The 15,860-nt window shown below is 43.2% G+C and overlaps 1 protein-coding gene across 1 annotated transcript in view; it reads right to left on the bottom strand.

Annotated features, from left to right (window-relative positions):
* LOC104942097 (eukaryotic translation initiation factor 4 gamma 3) overlaps positions 1-10,685 on the bottom strand; it is a 73,771-nt gene extending 63,086 nt beyond the window's left edge. The window contains exons 1-6 of the mRNA XM_010767294.1: positions 10,667-10,685; positions 10,141-10,255; positions 9,599-9,703; positions 7,123-7,290; positions 2,886-2,978; positions 2,036-2,068 (exon numbers count right to left, since the gene is read on the bottom strand). Of these exons, the coding sequence (XP_010765596.1) occupies positions 2,036-2,068; positions 2,886-2,978; positions 7,123-7,290; positions 9,599-9,604 (300 nt within the window). The 5' untranslated portion in view covers positions 9,605-9,703; positions 10,141-10,255; positions 10,667-10,685. The remainder of the gene's footprint in view (positions 1-2,035; positions 2,069-2,885; positions 2,979-7,122; positions 7,291-9,598; positions 9,704-10,140; positions 10,256-10,666) is intronic.
* Positions 10,686-15,860: the final 5,175 nt, after the last annotated feature.

Below are 15,860 nucleotides of genomic sequence, written 5' to 3'. Positions count from 1 at the left end.
TTTCCAGTAGTTTCATTATTTTCTGTTGTGTGTTGATTAAGATAGATGGACAGACAGATAGACAGATAGATAGATGGATGGACAGACAGACAGATGGATGGACGGACAGACAGACAGACAGACAGATAGATAGATAGATAGATAGATAGATAGATAGATAGATGGATGGATAGATAGGTAGATTAAGCTCTTTGAGCACCAGGAANGGAGCTAGCGTTTGTTCCTGGGTGTGTTGTGCATCCACCTCCCTGCAGCACATACTCTCCACAGCTTTATCAGGAAACTGTATTACATCTCTCTCCCCCGGGGGGAGAGAGATGTAATACAGTTTCCTGATAAAGCTGTGGAGAGTATGTGCTGCAGGGAGGTGGATGCACAACACACCCAGGAACAAACGCTAGCTCCGGTCCTTTTTACTGTGGACTCGATGTCCTGACAGGTTGGTATTTGTGCAAACTGCACAAACACAATACTGCACCATGATTACAAATGGTGAAATACAATGTAAAACTACCGAAAAATACCAGCTCCTTAAAACACAACCGCTCAACTCAACGCAACTACTAACTATACCCGCGGTCAGAGAGCGGAGATGTGTCCCCTGTGTGATGTAATATGACGCGTTTAACGTATGACCTTAAAAAAAAGCCGTTTTTAAGAACAGAGCTCAAAAATGCCGTTTTTAAGAGCAGAGCTCAAAATTGCTCCTTTCCCTCTGAATTCCTGCCCTTGTGTATAGTTAAACATATCAAATCCTGCATTCACTTTTTTAATTGTAATTTTCAAGCAAGTTTAAGCATAAATGCAGAAAAAATAAAAACCTGCAAGATGCTCTTTAACAGCAGCCCTGTCTGTGCACACGGAGACCGACGCAAATGCCCTTTGTGACACAAGTGACGGTACGCATTTCAGATTGTTGCCGCGCATGCGTAACAGTTATGTGCACCCCTGACTATATGAATATTCAGCATTTTAAGAACAACTATTAGGACCACTTCATCTGGAATGTGGCTTGCAGATGTAGTTGTGTACAAACTACTCGACATCACAATTCTTGCCCAAACATCAATAAAACAGCCTATTGTAAATGACACTACCTTGGTGTAATTACTGTTAACAAATAAGACTCATGATATCACAGCCAAATATCCTTAAAAAATAGAATCATTCCAAATAATGGCTCGATTATGCTTGGATCAACTATGCCTTAAAAAGAATAGAGAAAAAAAAAACGGATTAGCAGCACACTATCGAGGCACTTACGAACACACTAACAAATACAGTAATAATGCTGCATGGAAGTGCCCTGCAGAGGTCTAGCACCATTAACTCAAGGTAGTAGTTAGGTGTGTTCATGGCACATGCAATAGAAAGTACTCTGACTGGCAAGTACATTATCTTTTCCAATAATTAAGCTTCTATTATTTTTCACCTTTACTTCTTTTAATAGCTAACAACCATAGGCTCTAAACACGTGTGCAGAGGCTAAACCCATTATCACAGAGAGACTAGTCATTTCCTGTTTGTTTAAATGTTAGATCAATATTTAAGTCATCATGTAAAGGGTCTTTAAGAAAATGATATAAGCTGTAAGAAAGTCTAGGAGAATCCCAATCCTAAACATCCTGCTCAACTGAGAGCCCAAAGACAAGCTTAGACTTCATTACATCTGAACCTGATAAAAGAATATTCAATTGCAACTCAATTCTTGGAAATGAACTCAGATCAATCCCACCATAAAAATAAACATGAATAGTGCAAGAAACCCACCCGCCAGGAAACTGCGCTGCGCACCTGGCTGGACAGGTGGATTAAATAGCAGCCCGCTCAGAAAACCCCCCCCATGATAATTAAAATCTCTTCAACTGTATCCAAGACATTTGAAGCTTTTGCAAATCGGAGACTACTTTTTTATTTAAGGAATGGCAGACATCCCGTAAACAGCCCTCTTGCCAGCAGGTACCAGCTAAAAACTGCTTTGATGAGGATGATGCAAGAGAGGGAGCAGGAGGGGTGTTCAGCGGGGGTCAATTACCTGATGGTGGGTTGGTCGAGGGCCCGTGGCAAACTGGTGGGGGAGGGAGGACAGGTCCAGCAAGGAGATTGAAGCAGTGATGGCAAAGCAGGGAGAAAGAAAGAGCATAAGAGAGACACAGATAAGATGAGCGATGAGGCCGGTAAATACAGAACAAAACCACACAAGACTTCACCTGGTACGTGATACCGCTCTCAGACCCAAGTCAAGGTCTGTATTTTATGATTCCCAATTGTGACTTGCAAAGAGTAATCTGTATGCCGTGTTGCATACTGTAGTGGGATTAAAATAAGATCCTGTTTCCTATGTAGGAATCCTTCCCATAGTAACCACACAGCTTAAAACAAGACTCCTGAGGTCTGGTTAGCCTTGCTCTGCTGATGGGGGCTGTGCAGGAGCCAGGCAAGATTCATAAATAATAGGTGTGCGAGTACAGAAAATGCTGGCAAAGTATATATGATATTCAAAATGTCTTCTCGTGGTGTGAGGTTTCCTAAAAGCTGTTAGTGGGCTCTTCATGGTTTTAAATGTAAGACAGGGACTCTGACTTTTTAACTTGAATATTGCGTAACAAGGGGAAATGATTACACCAGTGTTTACTAATATCCCACACCACACACCACAAGTCTGTAAAGTTAAGGAGATCTGAATAGTGAAGCTCATGCTTCACTGACATGAGCAGATTTAGATGTTTCGAAATTTATCAAGCTCTTTGCGGCATCTAAACATCTAAGCATCAGGTCAGTAAGTCAATGACATCTCTCAACTCTCAATTAAAGCCACAGTAAAGAGCAACCTCTTGTACTTGGAGGCAGCAGAGCTGTAAATCCAGCAGCAGAGGGACACTCACCGGGCGACTTTGTGGCTGTGCATTCATTGGCTGCGTCTGGGGAGAATACACTAAAGGGGCGGAACCAGCATTTAGTCCAGGGTTGTATGGAGACTGTGAGAAAAATAAAAAGAGAAAAAGAAAGACAGAGGAGGAGACAGTGTGTTAAGATACAGACAGGAACTGTGCAAAAATCCTAATTTCATTAAGACATTTCACATTTAACAAGCAACACTTAGATGTTGCTGGTATGTTTCTAGCTGGGGTTGATGTGCTACGCAAAGATAATTGCAACCCTAAAGCAGGGGTTCCCAAAGTGGGGGTCGCGAGATGATTACAAAATTAAAATAATCAATTTTTTTTTATCAATTTGTATTATTATTATTATTATCAATAATAACGTGTGCATAGACATTTTTCAGGGGCGGACTGGCCCCCCGTTGATAATCCACTAGCGCAGTGTTTCTTTTTTAAACCTTTTCATACCAAGGACCACTTAACCAATAAAAAAACACTCGCGGAACACCTAACTCCACAAATATCCAAAAACAACAGGCCTGCTTACCACTCCAACAGTATATTACAGCCTAATAATGACAGCTTAATCTTCTCTATATCACCTCGTTCACACAATAAATCAACAATACAAATACAACTACAGATTATATAAGCATTTAGTTCAAATGCGATTTAAAATGCTCTCAGGTTTTACACCTCTAATGAAATGTAGACTACATTTATTACGGAGTTTATGTCCGAGCCAACAGACTCACAGATCGTTGGCTACCGAGAGATATGCAAAATACACCGCATGTAGTACGACACAAACCTCCGCTGTGGATTTCCAAAACAAAATACAGTAAAACTATGGTCGCAGGCCCAAGTTTAACTCTCTGAGGTATAAGCCTGGGCTTTTTTTGTAAAAATGCTATTAAAACAAAAATAAAAAAAGGTTAATGCAGCCCTGACAACAGCCTCTGATCATCAACAGACTTCATGCAATGCTTCATCGGATGCATATATTAGATATATAATCTCTATCTCACTCCTAACACATCTAAATCTACTTTCAGCATGGATGGTTCATCAAATAATTCATCTTGAAATCCTAAATAACACATCGTTTTTCTAGAACAGATTACAAATCGCCAGAAAAGGCTACAAACAAGTGGCAACATGTGTTGAAGGTGTTGCGCTGGGCTATATGATGCAATCTTAAACTCGCTCCATTGCGGAGATATTCCCACGAGAGTACGGAAAACTTTAATGAATTAATTCACTAGTAGCAACCCCCCCCCCCCCCCCCNNNNCATTGCGGTAGTGAACCACCCGGTGCTGTATGATCAGTCTCCGGGATACAAACCGGAGGAGCCAGGCATGGAGGGAGGTGGCAGAGATAGTTGGTGAAACTGGTAGGTTTTCGCCTGTTTGGAGAGTTTATATCCAGTGTACCTCGTTTAAACATTGAATGGACAGCTAGCAGGCATAGACAGTATATATAGCTAGCATGGAATGTTTTTTGCTTTGTATGTCGGGGGCGGGAGATTCATGTGATTGGTTGTTGGTCGCGTTGCTCGCGTTGACTCTCCAAGCTTCAGACACGCCAAGCGTCAACGCATGCTGCTGTGTAGACGCTCCGTAACCTGTAGGGAGTAATATTATGATGTCTAAGCCAACTATAGCTGTTTTAATATCAGCTACTTTGTACAACATCAAAAGGTTGTTTGGGGTTATGATATATGATCAATTTGCTCAACCAAAATCTAAAATAGTTTTTAAATGTTGGAGCCAATGTTATGCCCCTGCAGCTGAAAAGAGTCCTCTGCTATACTTCATTGCCTTCAGTTTAAAATAATTAAAGCATTTTTATGTTTAGACCTCGATTATTTGCGTAAAAAAGTAGAAAAGAATGAATCAGGATAGGGAATACGTTAACAGGGGATGTGGGTGTTACCATCTTTACACCACCTGAGGTTAAGGGCAGAAGCATAGTGATTAACCTGGATTTAAGTAAGATTATTGACAGGATGTTATGGATTTGAGGGATTACAACCATGATCCCAGGTTGACCTTCTCATCATAGAAATACAGGATGCCAATTACAAGATTATTAAAGAATATAATAATTACAATTAGACATTGTCGGGGTCAGGTAAGGGTTAATAATATCAAATTGGGATGTCTTTCTCCTACCATAACTAGAGTGAGATCTATACAATTGCAATGGAGATAGAATAAGGCAATGAAAAAACCAAAACTGAAATAAATCAAGGCTGAATATGATCACAAAGATTAACTCAATCGTCACCTCTGTTTGGTTAAGGCAGCTTTACATCCTCTGGGTAAGCTTACGCAAAAACAAAATGAATACAGTCAAACAGTTGCATCGAAACCCTAATTCCTTGTCAAACTGACACACCGCTGTGATATTGTGTGAGTCACACATTGAGTCGGCTTCCCTGGAAGTATGTGACTTCTGTATGTTCCACTTTACCGTTATAGCCTAATTACCTACTGCCTCACCTTAAAGCAGCTCTAGTGTCCCTCTCACCTTCTATAGATATTGTCGTCAGCCAGGGCAAACTGAAATGATCTCCGCTATACCAGCAGCTGCCGCTTAGAGACGAGTAAGCAGATCTGCCTAAACCTACCTCTGCCTAGCCCCACTACACACTAGATGAAGAATATAGCAACACAGGATTTGCAGTCCTTTAGGGCAGGGGTTCCCAAACTTTTCAGCCCGCGACCCCCAAAATAACCGTGCCAGAGACTGGCGACCCCTGTCAACGGGGTGGGGGGTGCTAGTGANTGGTATTTGTAACAATATTCCCTAAAAGGCACAATCACCACGAACACGGCAGGCTACAACGTTAGTTAGTCATAGTACTGTACTTGACCCTTTAGCTTTAGCCGTGTTCGTGGTGATTGTGCCTTTTAGGGAATATTGTTACAAATACCAGACAATTAAAATGTTGTGCTGTGCGCTTGAATGTACTAACAGAACTTCCAAGAAGTCTAAAATGATAATATTATACATGTTAATCCCGTTCGCAGGTGTTTGTGTGCTTGGTAGCTTAGCTTGTTACTTATTAGCCAGCTAAGGACGTAACCCTTTATACATACATATACATTTTAGTTTATGATTCAGCCTTGGGTAAGACTTTTATAGTCTATGGCCATAATGCTAAACGGGAGCAAATGGTAATAGGGGACCCAATTATCCCAGTGATGGCCGCCGGAGCTAACGGGGCCGCAGGGGGCTAGCTCCAGCCGGCATCCCGGAGCTAGCCCATGCTAGCTATATATACTGTCTATGCCTGCTAGCTGTCCATTCAATGTTTAAACGAGGTACACTATATATAAACTCCCCAAACAGCCGAAAACCTACCAGTTTCACCCACTATCTCTGCCACCTTCCTCCATGCCTGGCTCCTCCGGTTTGTATCCCAGTAGATGAAGAAGAGAGACTGATCATACAGCACCGGGTGATTCACTACTCGAAGCATACACGCGGTTTGATTGGCTAGCAGTTGTACTGGCAGATTTCCATAAATGGGATTTGATTGGCTGACGCGTCCGTCGAAGCTTCAAAAGTTGAACACGGTTCAACTTTTGACGCGAGTAACGCGTAGCTACGCTCCCCAAAATGCAGTTCGGCGAAGCGTGACGTCACCACATTCAAAGTGAATGGGCAGAAGCGTTGAAGCTTCAACGCAGGCCGCTGTGTGGACGGGCCGTTAGCACTACGACCACACAGCAAGAGGGTACTGGGTTCAAACCAGTGTTAATCCTCAAGGCGATCTGCTTTCCTAACGTAGTTTTAATCTAAACAGGTCACATACATTTAAACGTGTTTGTCCATATGAATCAGCCCTGCAACCCTGACCAGTATTGATCTCTATTTTAGCAACATGCATGCTTGGTTTGCACTCTAAACTAATTAGAACTGTATGAAGAATACAGGAGATGCATGTTTGTCTATGTCTGATTTTTCTTTTTTGTTGAAAAAAAAGAATGCCATCATTTCAAAATCCTATCCATTAAATCAATTAAAAAAAAAAAAAAACGTTAAGATAAGTAAATCCCACTATCTTTATTTTAATGTTTGTGAAGATGGGGTTATATATCGGGGGAAAATAAATTGTAATGTTGAATTGTATCCAAGCCCTATCACAAGTCATAACAAATAAGCAAACAAATGGACAGATCAAACATGAGCATGCATTGAGGTTAAAGGCGGACACACTGATAAACTCACCCCTCCGCCTGCCTCCCAGCCCTTCGCATAGCGATATTGGGAAGCTGTGGGAAGGGATACCTGAGTGAGCGCCGGGGAGTGGGCATGGCCGGGTGGTGTGCCCGCCAAGTTAGGGTGTCCCTTTGTGATGTCATGAGCAGTGTAAGGAGGGCCAGCGTGCCTGGGTACCTGTATCACATAAAACAGTCACGTTAGATATACAGACACCCAAAACAAGATACTATGCCACACACACATGCACTGATGCAGAAGAGGAACAGAAAGAACATCTGGATTCCACAGGTCATTAGTCCTCTCTCCTGTTGAGGAATTGAAATTAAGCTAAAGCTCCAGGATTAGCCCCTGTATGTGTGCAGAGGTGAGGACCTGCAGAGTGATTTGGGAGTCTGCAGGGGTTGGCTGACACTCTCTGGCCTCTCCTGCAGCATGCTGTGCCCAACTATGCTGTGCAAGGATGCCTGGGCCTCATATGGCATAACTGGGTCAAGCAATCACATCACGATCCAACTCATGTGTGACAAATTAAGTGCCCTCGGACACAATAGAGTAACGGAGTCATTCGAACAAGTCTCATCAATATGGGCCAACAAAGGGCTCAGGGGTTCATCCCCAGCCTGGGGGGGCACTATCAGGAGGAAGAGATGAGATTTGACTGGTGGCGGGATGGGCCCTTTGCTGCTGCAGCTGCAGGCTGGCAACACTGCAGGTGCTTCTTGTTTCTGCTGCAAGACGCACACACACCAGGGACTGAGACAGGATACAGCAGGAAGAAAGCAGGAGGCACTGAGACGGCCAGGAAAGCTGGGCAGCCCACGGTTCTCTCCAGCCAGGCTTTTTTTTCCTTTTTCTTTACACACTCAGCTATTAAAGCTTTCACAGCTCCAATGCTAAAACTAACATTAAGGGCTTCCTCCTTAAAATGCATTACATTCAAATCTACTGACACTACTCTGTATAGATTCTATAGGATCAATCCCTTTTGCTTCTCTCCATAAACTATGTGTGGCCTACTTCCCTCAGATGACCTGGGATGTAGCAACTAATCTAGCCACTGTTGCCAGGGGAGGAGCTTGCACTGCTCCAGGCCAGTGAGAGATTCTGAGGACATACAGAGTGATGGGGTGGGGGAAGGGAGGCAAGCGGCTGTATAGGAGCTGTACATGAAGAGAAGGGGGGAAGGGAGGGGGGGGGGGGGTACAAGCTTTACATCCACTGCAGAGAACAACCGTTTCATGCCGTGGGATTTATTTCCACCAGTGTCATCATTGTTGCAGCCTATCGCATTTAAAATGAACTTCCAGAGGTAGAAAATCTCATAAAACCTGCAGTGTTTCCAATGGTGTTGTTACAGTAGATAATCTCAGTCTCTTTAGGCATACACCGGCTTTTTTCTGGTGCAGCTATACATGCTGTGCGACAGAAATCATAACTGAAATCATCTTCTTTGTGGTTTCAAATAACCAAAGTGGCAATTCTATAGAATACTACAAAGCTCATAAAAGATCATACGTCAGCACAGGGCAATCAAACACACACTATTATGTTATATCCTCCCCACAAATGACCACTATAATGTCAGTATTAAAATGTGGAGGAGGTCTCAGTGAGCACCATATTTATTGAGCCAGCTCAGTTCATTTTGTCGAGAAAAAAAAAAAAAAAAAATCTATAAAATGTGTAGTGAAAGGAAAATAAATATTTCTTTCTTGTCATTTCAGTAGTAAACGTTTAATGTGGGGTTGCCATTAATCATTATCTTACAAAGCCAAGTATGGTAGAAAGAAAAATGCACATGTGGCTGATCAGAGGCTCAGGGTCTGCAAACTGCAGTGCTCCACATGACTCTTATCACAGCATAATGCCCACTACCAGATGGTGACTGTGGTGTCCTCAGAGGGAAGGGATGAGGCTATTTCAGGTTTCTATTGGTCTTTAGGGGATACAGTAGGTGTGGCTCGTCACTGACACACATGAATGGCAAGTTCATGGTTCAGCCAAGGACAACATTTCAGAGGAAATGTGTTTTTGTTTTTTTCTGTGACCAAAAATAATAGTACTCCTTCAACAGTATATAAATACAACACAAACGATGACACAGACCATAATACAGGAAGTGTTAATAGACTCCTGGAGGGAGGCGGTGAATGGCAAAGGTCCCTTGAGGTAACACATTTCCCCAGCAGTCAGGTCACAGTATAATGTCTTAACAAGCATGCTTTCTTCTTTTTGCAATAAATAAAACCCCTACAGATGGATGTTTACAGTGCCTGTGAACGCTGTTCACTCTCTTGCAGAGAGTGAACAGCGTTAAAATATATTGTTCTCAGTGAAAAAAAACATATATAGAGGTGGCGAGCAGTTTTACAGACAATGTGACCTTGCATGGTACCAAACCGCAAACACATATTTAAAGTCAACACACATTCAGTTGCCAGTTTATCAGGTACACTTTGTAAACAAATGCAATAAATCCTACCTTCATAAAGGTTACAATGTTCTTAGGAGGAAACTGGTGCGTTTCTCCTGCACTGAACTTCAGTTGGGTGCTCTGCCTCAAAAAAACAGCAATGTCTGTGGCGCTCTGTGGTCAGGTGAAAAACAGCAAAGAATCACCTCATACGTTGATGCTTGTGGGAGTGGCATGAAGCCTACATCAGGGCATCATTATCATGGGTATAATGTTCTGTGAGAGGAGTTTCTAATATTTAGTACGCCCATATCAATGAAGGTAGACCAAATATTAGAAACACCTCTCGGTAAGATGCAACTGCTTCAAATATTACCATAAATCAACATACTAATAAACAGTTTAAACAAACAATGCAACCTTTATAAAAAGAAGTGTTGCATAATCCAGTTTTATCCAGGTGTACCTAATAATCTAGCAACGGTGTGTGTGTTTTTACAGTCAAATGTTTGCAACTACATTCATTCAGTCCATACAATAGATATAAGTCTCTGCGTGTGTGTATTCTGTATCTGGAGTGTGTATTTTGATGTGCATGCACTGCAGCATACCGGTGGATATGTTTGGGAGAGGGTCTGTGGGCAGGGAGTCACACTGTAGACTGCAGCGACTCCGGGCTGTGAGGGGAAGATCCGGTCGTCCAGAGATGGCTGAACCCGAGGGATCCTGGAGAGAGGTGCGTTTAGGAAAACTCAAACACAACTGGACATTAAAAGATCTCTCAGTAAGGAAAAAGAGATGCTCAGATACTTGATTTGTTTCATACTTAATGTAGTCATGTAATGAGACCAAAACAAATGACCTGACGGGAAAACAAAGTGTATTGTATCGTGTTAAATCTAAATATTGCTGACTCAACAACATTAAGGGACTTGATTTAGTATGTGTGAAAGTGTTTTTGGCAAACATTTTCTTTGTTATACATTTCTATGTTTTCATGCAATACATATATAGCTGATTCAGATCCAAAGGGCTTTCCTCAAGCCCCAATGGCTCTGATTTCAAGGATCCTTCCACCACCCGACCCCACCCTAGCCCAAAATGCCCCATCTCGAAGAGCACACTGTGTACCTTTACCATTTTGCAAGTGTGAAAGGGAAAATGTGAAATGGATTTCTGGACCACTTCAGGCAAATGGACAGCAGGAGATAAGCCAACTGCAAATGCATGGAGAAATGGTACAAACATCATCAAATATCAGTTTTCTTATGCTGAAAGTGGAATAGTAGGGTCAAAGACAAATACCACAACAGTTGTATAAACCTATAGTACTCAGGGTGTTATCATTTCTCTGTCTGAACAGAAACCTGAACAGAAGACAACTTTCTTTAGGGCTTCTGAAACATGCAATAATGAGAGTCACTTGGGAGACATCACTCACATGTTAAGAGAGACAAAAGAGGGAATGTCTAATAGCCCGATAGAAGAGGGAAGCCCTGTGGTTAGTAACCTGCTCAGGCAGTTGTCCGTGACAGAATGTCTCTCACACACAGTCACATGGTTTAAGGGAAACCGAACGTCTGACTTTCTTCCTTTTCACGCCTCCTCAGGGTCTTGCTAGAGGGAAAGTTGGTTGTGCGACATGTGTCCGCACACAATCCAACGTTTTTGTTGTCGTTCAGAATGACATAACTCAAGAGTGAAAAGCCAGCTGTCATAAGGGGGAGATGCAATGTGGTTACAAATTGGGATATCATTCCACATTTTCAGACAGTTTCTCCAGGAAGAAATGCAGTGCTGCTCTCAGCTCTTCACATGAAAAGAGCCAGGAATAGCTTCTTTGTAAAAAAAAAAAAAAAAAAAGGGCTGAAGAGAAACCCAGCGTTCTTTCTAACCTCTGCGCAGCTGGCCAATCAGGCCGGTAAGTGGGTGTGAATGTCAAATCGTAGGTTACAGGAATGATCGGACACAGCCCCCTCAGCTAACCGAAGACCATTAGACAAGCTGTCCTGACGGAGTAAACTGGCCCTTTGAGCAAGTTTACTCTGCTCTTGTCTGCAGGGGCCGTCATCTGTCTTGGCCCCCTGCCAGCATCGCTACTCCTAACCGACAACACAAGAGGGAGAGAAGGATGTAAAAAAATATCCCTTTAAAAGAGGGCTGCTATCCAAAAAAGCAGAAGCGCAGCAGGAGGTATTGTCCGTTTCATTGCCGGGGAATAACAACACGCCCACCCCCACACACACCCAGTATACATACACAGAATGAGGAGCAATTAGAGGATCTGTCTCCTGATACTGACAGTCTATGTGGGGAGGAGCACAATAATACTTGTTTTATGGGTCACACAGTATTTGATGCTTTGTTTTACCAAAGGTGCATGACAAAAAGTGATATCACCAGAAAGACTGAAATAAATCTTCTACTTGTTGTATATATTTTGATGTGAAAATTCTTACTGTGGGACATCCAATGCCACAAAGCAGATGGGGGAATGTAATATTCAACTGCAAATGATTCTTGACCTAGGTCTGGTGGGTGACAGACAGAGAATGTCACACTAAGAGTGGGTATCAACAAGTGAGAGAAGCTGATCTGTCTGCTGTACATGATCTCTGTGTGGAAACTGTGTCGGGAAATATAAACACCCAGGCTTCACTTGCTGGAGCAACAGTAACAAATCCACCTGGAATTAAAGTGGAGGGGGGCTCTTGTCAACAGTGGCAAAACAAACGCAAAAATAGATCAGTAAATCTTGGCAGAACTGATTGTTGCAAATGCAATCGAATTTGAAATCATCAGATTAATTTAAATGGTTAAATGGTTTTTATTAAGGTTTTCCCTTTCCTGTAGTTTGTTCTTTAGGTTTTTGTGCATGTAAATGGTCTGCTAAGGCTAAAATCTCAAAGTTTCTCTCCCACGCACTCCCCCCCCTGCCTAAAATGCCTCCATTGGAATCTTTTGATAACTTCCGTAACATAATGACATCATTATGTTACACCCAAGCTTCTATTGGCTAGCGCTCAAATAAAGTGTACGTGATAGGCTAAGGGGCGGGACCTCTTTAAGTGGTGGGACCTCTTTAAGTGGTTGACCAATCACAACAGAGCTGGCCAGCATACAATCAGAGCACTGGGCTCTGGTTTCTGACAGAGGGTGAAAAGAGGTGCTGCAGTACAGGCAGTATGAGAAGAATAAAGACCTTTTGAGCATTACAGCATGTAAACATGCGGAGGAACATAACACATATATCAACCTAAAAATGAGCAAAATGGGGCCCCTTTAAATTGCTCAAAGACAGGTTTGTGTAAGTAGTATACATTACATTTTTATTAGAAAACTCATCATGTTGTGAGGGAACTAAAAAGCAGATGCTAAGCGTAAATAATTACAAATGAATATGTTAACACCAAAAACGTACTATTTACTTAAAAAAATCGTTTAATTTAGCTTAATCTAGACCCTCCAGAAAAACGCGATTCTGCGATCGCAGAATTTACCGCATAATCAGCAAAATGGCACAGATTTCTAAAAGGCCGCATATTTATCAAAAGGCCGCATAATCCCCGCATTTTTCCACACAAAGTTGAGAAAAAAAAAAGTTAACTCGTCTTGACGTGACGTCATCAGCTCGCGCATCACAGAATGTAAACAACACTGTATAGAGTGAACGTGTGGAGCTCACACGATAGAGAAAACACCAAGATGAAAATATCTAATCCATCTCATTTACAGACGAACATTTCTACTAAAGACCGGGCAAAAAGTGGGGGGAAACTATTCTGCACCCCGTGCAACTGTGTGTTGGAGCATAAGAGAAAATCGAGGGTGACGACCCACTTTGATTCATTCAAACATTCGAAAATGCTTTCTGCTGCTGCGGACAAGAAAGCCAACAACTCACGTTCACGAGGCATCAACCTCCAAAACCCTTTCGAGGGCTACAAGAAACGAGGTGAGTAGCCTACAAGATTGAAGCTGCAGATAACGAACGAGTAAATGAAAACAGAATGAGGCGGAGAAGTGTGTGTGTGTGTGTGTGTGTGCGTGAGATTAAAATAGAGAGTGTGGGTGGGGGCCTGAGTGAGGAGTTAGAACCCAGACATGGAGGTGAGGGCAGCTTGGAACAGCTTTCCAAGGAAGGGAAGCCCGCTCCAGCACTCCAATCCAAGCTGGCCGAACATCTTTAAAGCCTCATCCTTGGGACCCAACAGACCTCTCATCAGGAGCGGTCCTTGACCAACGCAAGGTCGGCTTGAGGGGTTGGAAAATTCTCAGTGCAGAAGTTCACTTCGGGGGACTGGGGGGCGGGTTTGGAAACCAAGGGATGTTCAGGGTCGGTGATCCCGCTCTCCTTCAGGGGGAGGCTGAACCTGATCAAGGGGTGCCGAGAATAGCAGTTCGTCCTCAGGCTGCTCCATTTTTCCATCCATGCTACAGAAGCTCACAGCGCAGGGGCGGGAGCGGCGCTGGGCTGTTCTGGCAAGGTGCTTTCTTCATGCTTTTGACGGCCTGGGATGAAAGCAAGATTTTTTCTCTCTGGACTTCGAAACAATGGGGAGCGTTGGGTGGTCTATGTTCTCACGCCGGGTCCTCAGGGTTCAACGTGGGCTGGCTGGACAAAGCCTCAGTCGGGGGGGGGAAGGCCTGGCTTCCCTCGCGGGGCTTCTCGGTCTGGGGATAACTTTCCAGGACCTGCCAGCGGCCAATCAGCATCCCTCCTGGAGTGGTGGTGACAGGGCTAACGAATGTACGAGGCTTCACTGACCTCCAGAGAGGTACCAGGACGGGACCTGGGTGATAAGAACCTGTCCAAGGCAGAATTCATCTCTCGACATCAAGCTTCCAGGGAGGCCTCCAGCATCAGTGGGGTTGGTCTCGATGTCCCCCAGCGCTGCCCGATGGGCGGGGGGTGTGTGTGTGTCGTGTGTGGTGAGATTAAAATAGCCCGAATTGGCTTTACATAAATAAACATTGAATGTGTTTACTTTCGTTTAATGAATTGCAGTAAGGGGGTTTACGTTGTGGCAGGTCTGTGTGTGAGGAGAGAGAAATAAGATGTTCCTCTATTTTTTTTTTAAAAATCGATAATTTTTTCGCATATTTGGCATATTTTCGCAACTTTCCGCGCCGCTATTTCGCTAATCCCGCAGTTTCAACGCTAAAATCACAAAAACCCGATGTATCGCATAATCAGAGGATTTTAGCTCCCGCATAATCAAGGAAATTTAGCCGCATAGTCACAAGGATTCTTGGCCCGCGCTCTTGGAGCGGTCTGATTTGAACGGACATGTTGACCTGGGCGAAAAAAAATCTAACTGAACTCTGGTTCTGCTGCCACTATCCCCTCGATCCTTGGAAGAGGCGGAGAGGTGTGCCGGGTTTTTTCATCTGGGTCTGGTGGGCTCCGGGGATTCAGCAGGAGGCAAACGCGTTGCCGTCTGTGGGAAAGAGCCAGAGCGTCGCCACAGTGGGAGAATAAACAGAAGGCAACCTTGGGCAAACCATGCGGCACGGGAAGTCTTCTTCGCTGCTTTTGTGGCATTCCGATATTCTGGTGCTGATTGCGACTGATGTGGACGGCAAGACCTGTGAAACTGATTCCGGCTGTTTGGCATTAGTCGTCCTCGTGTGGCTCGAGCGCCCCAGAAGGAGAGAAGTCTGTTAAAAGAGAAGGAAAATCTAACCACATGTTTCCTTATGGTGTTGAGTGGCAGTCAGTTCTGAGTCAATGTTGTTGTGAGTCACTTCGAAAAAGGAATCCCATAATCTCATTATCAGTCGTGAAGTCATCACCAGGGCATGTGTTACTTATATGTCCTGCACGAACCGCAGCTAGCGGGGACGTTCTCACAACTTTGACTACGTTGCTTATTATGTATATAGAGCTAACACAGAGGTTTTTAATTTAAAGTAACGTTCTTTGATCTGAATGATATACAAAGAAAAACCATATATAGGATGATAGTAATTATTATGTTACAAAACAAATGGAAAAGGAATCGGAAAAGAGAAAGGTTCCATATAAGGGTTTAAGGGTATACTAAGGACACTAAACGTTTTAACTGCAACATTCAGAAGATTGTTTTCAGGAATGTAATTGAGCCTGAGATAGACAGACAAGGTTTATTTTATACTAAAAAGAGTGTGAATATTGTAACGCAAACGGTGGAACGTTTGCCTGCAAAAAACAACGATGCAACGATTCTAAAGAGATGTGTTTTCGGATGATATGTTGAGGAAGCGGTGAACACATTAAAAGGATGTTCTTTATAACAACGATTCACCTAAATGTCTTAACCCATAGATAACAAATGAGAACACATTTCAA

This window comes from Notothenia coriiceps, unplaced genomic scaffold, assembly GCF_000735185.1.
Source record: "Notothenia coriiceps isolate Sejong01 unplaced genomic scaffold, NC01 NC01_scaffold00004105, whole genome shotgun sequence".
Classification (NCBI taxonomy): domain Eukaryota; kingdom Metazoa; phylum Chordata; class Actinopteri; order Perciformes; family Nototheniidae; genus Notothenia; species Notothenia coriiceps.
Note: the sequence above shows the minus strand (reverse complement) of the source record. Positions and strands in the feature narration are given on the sequence as shown.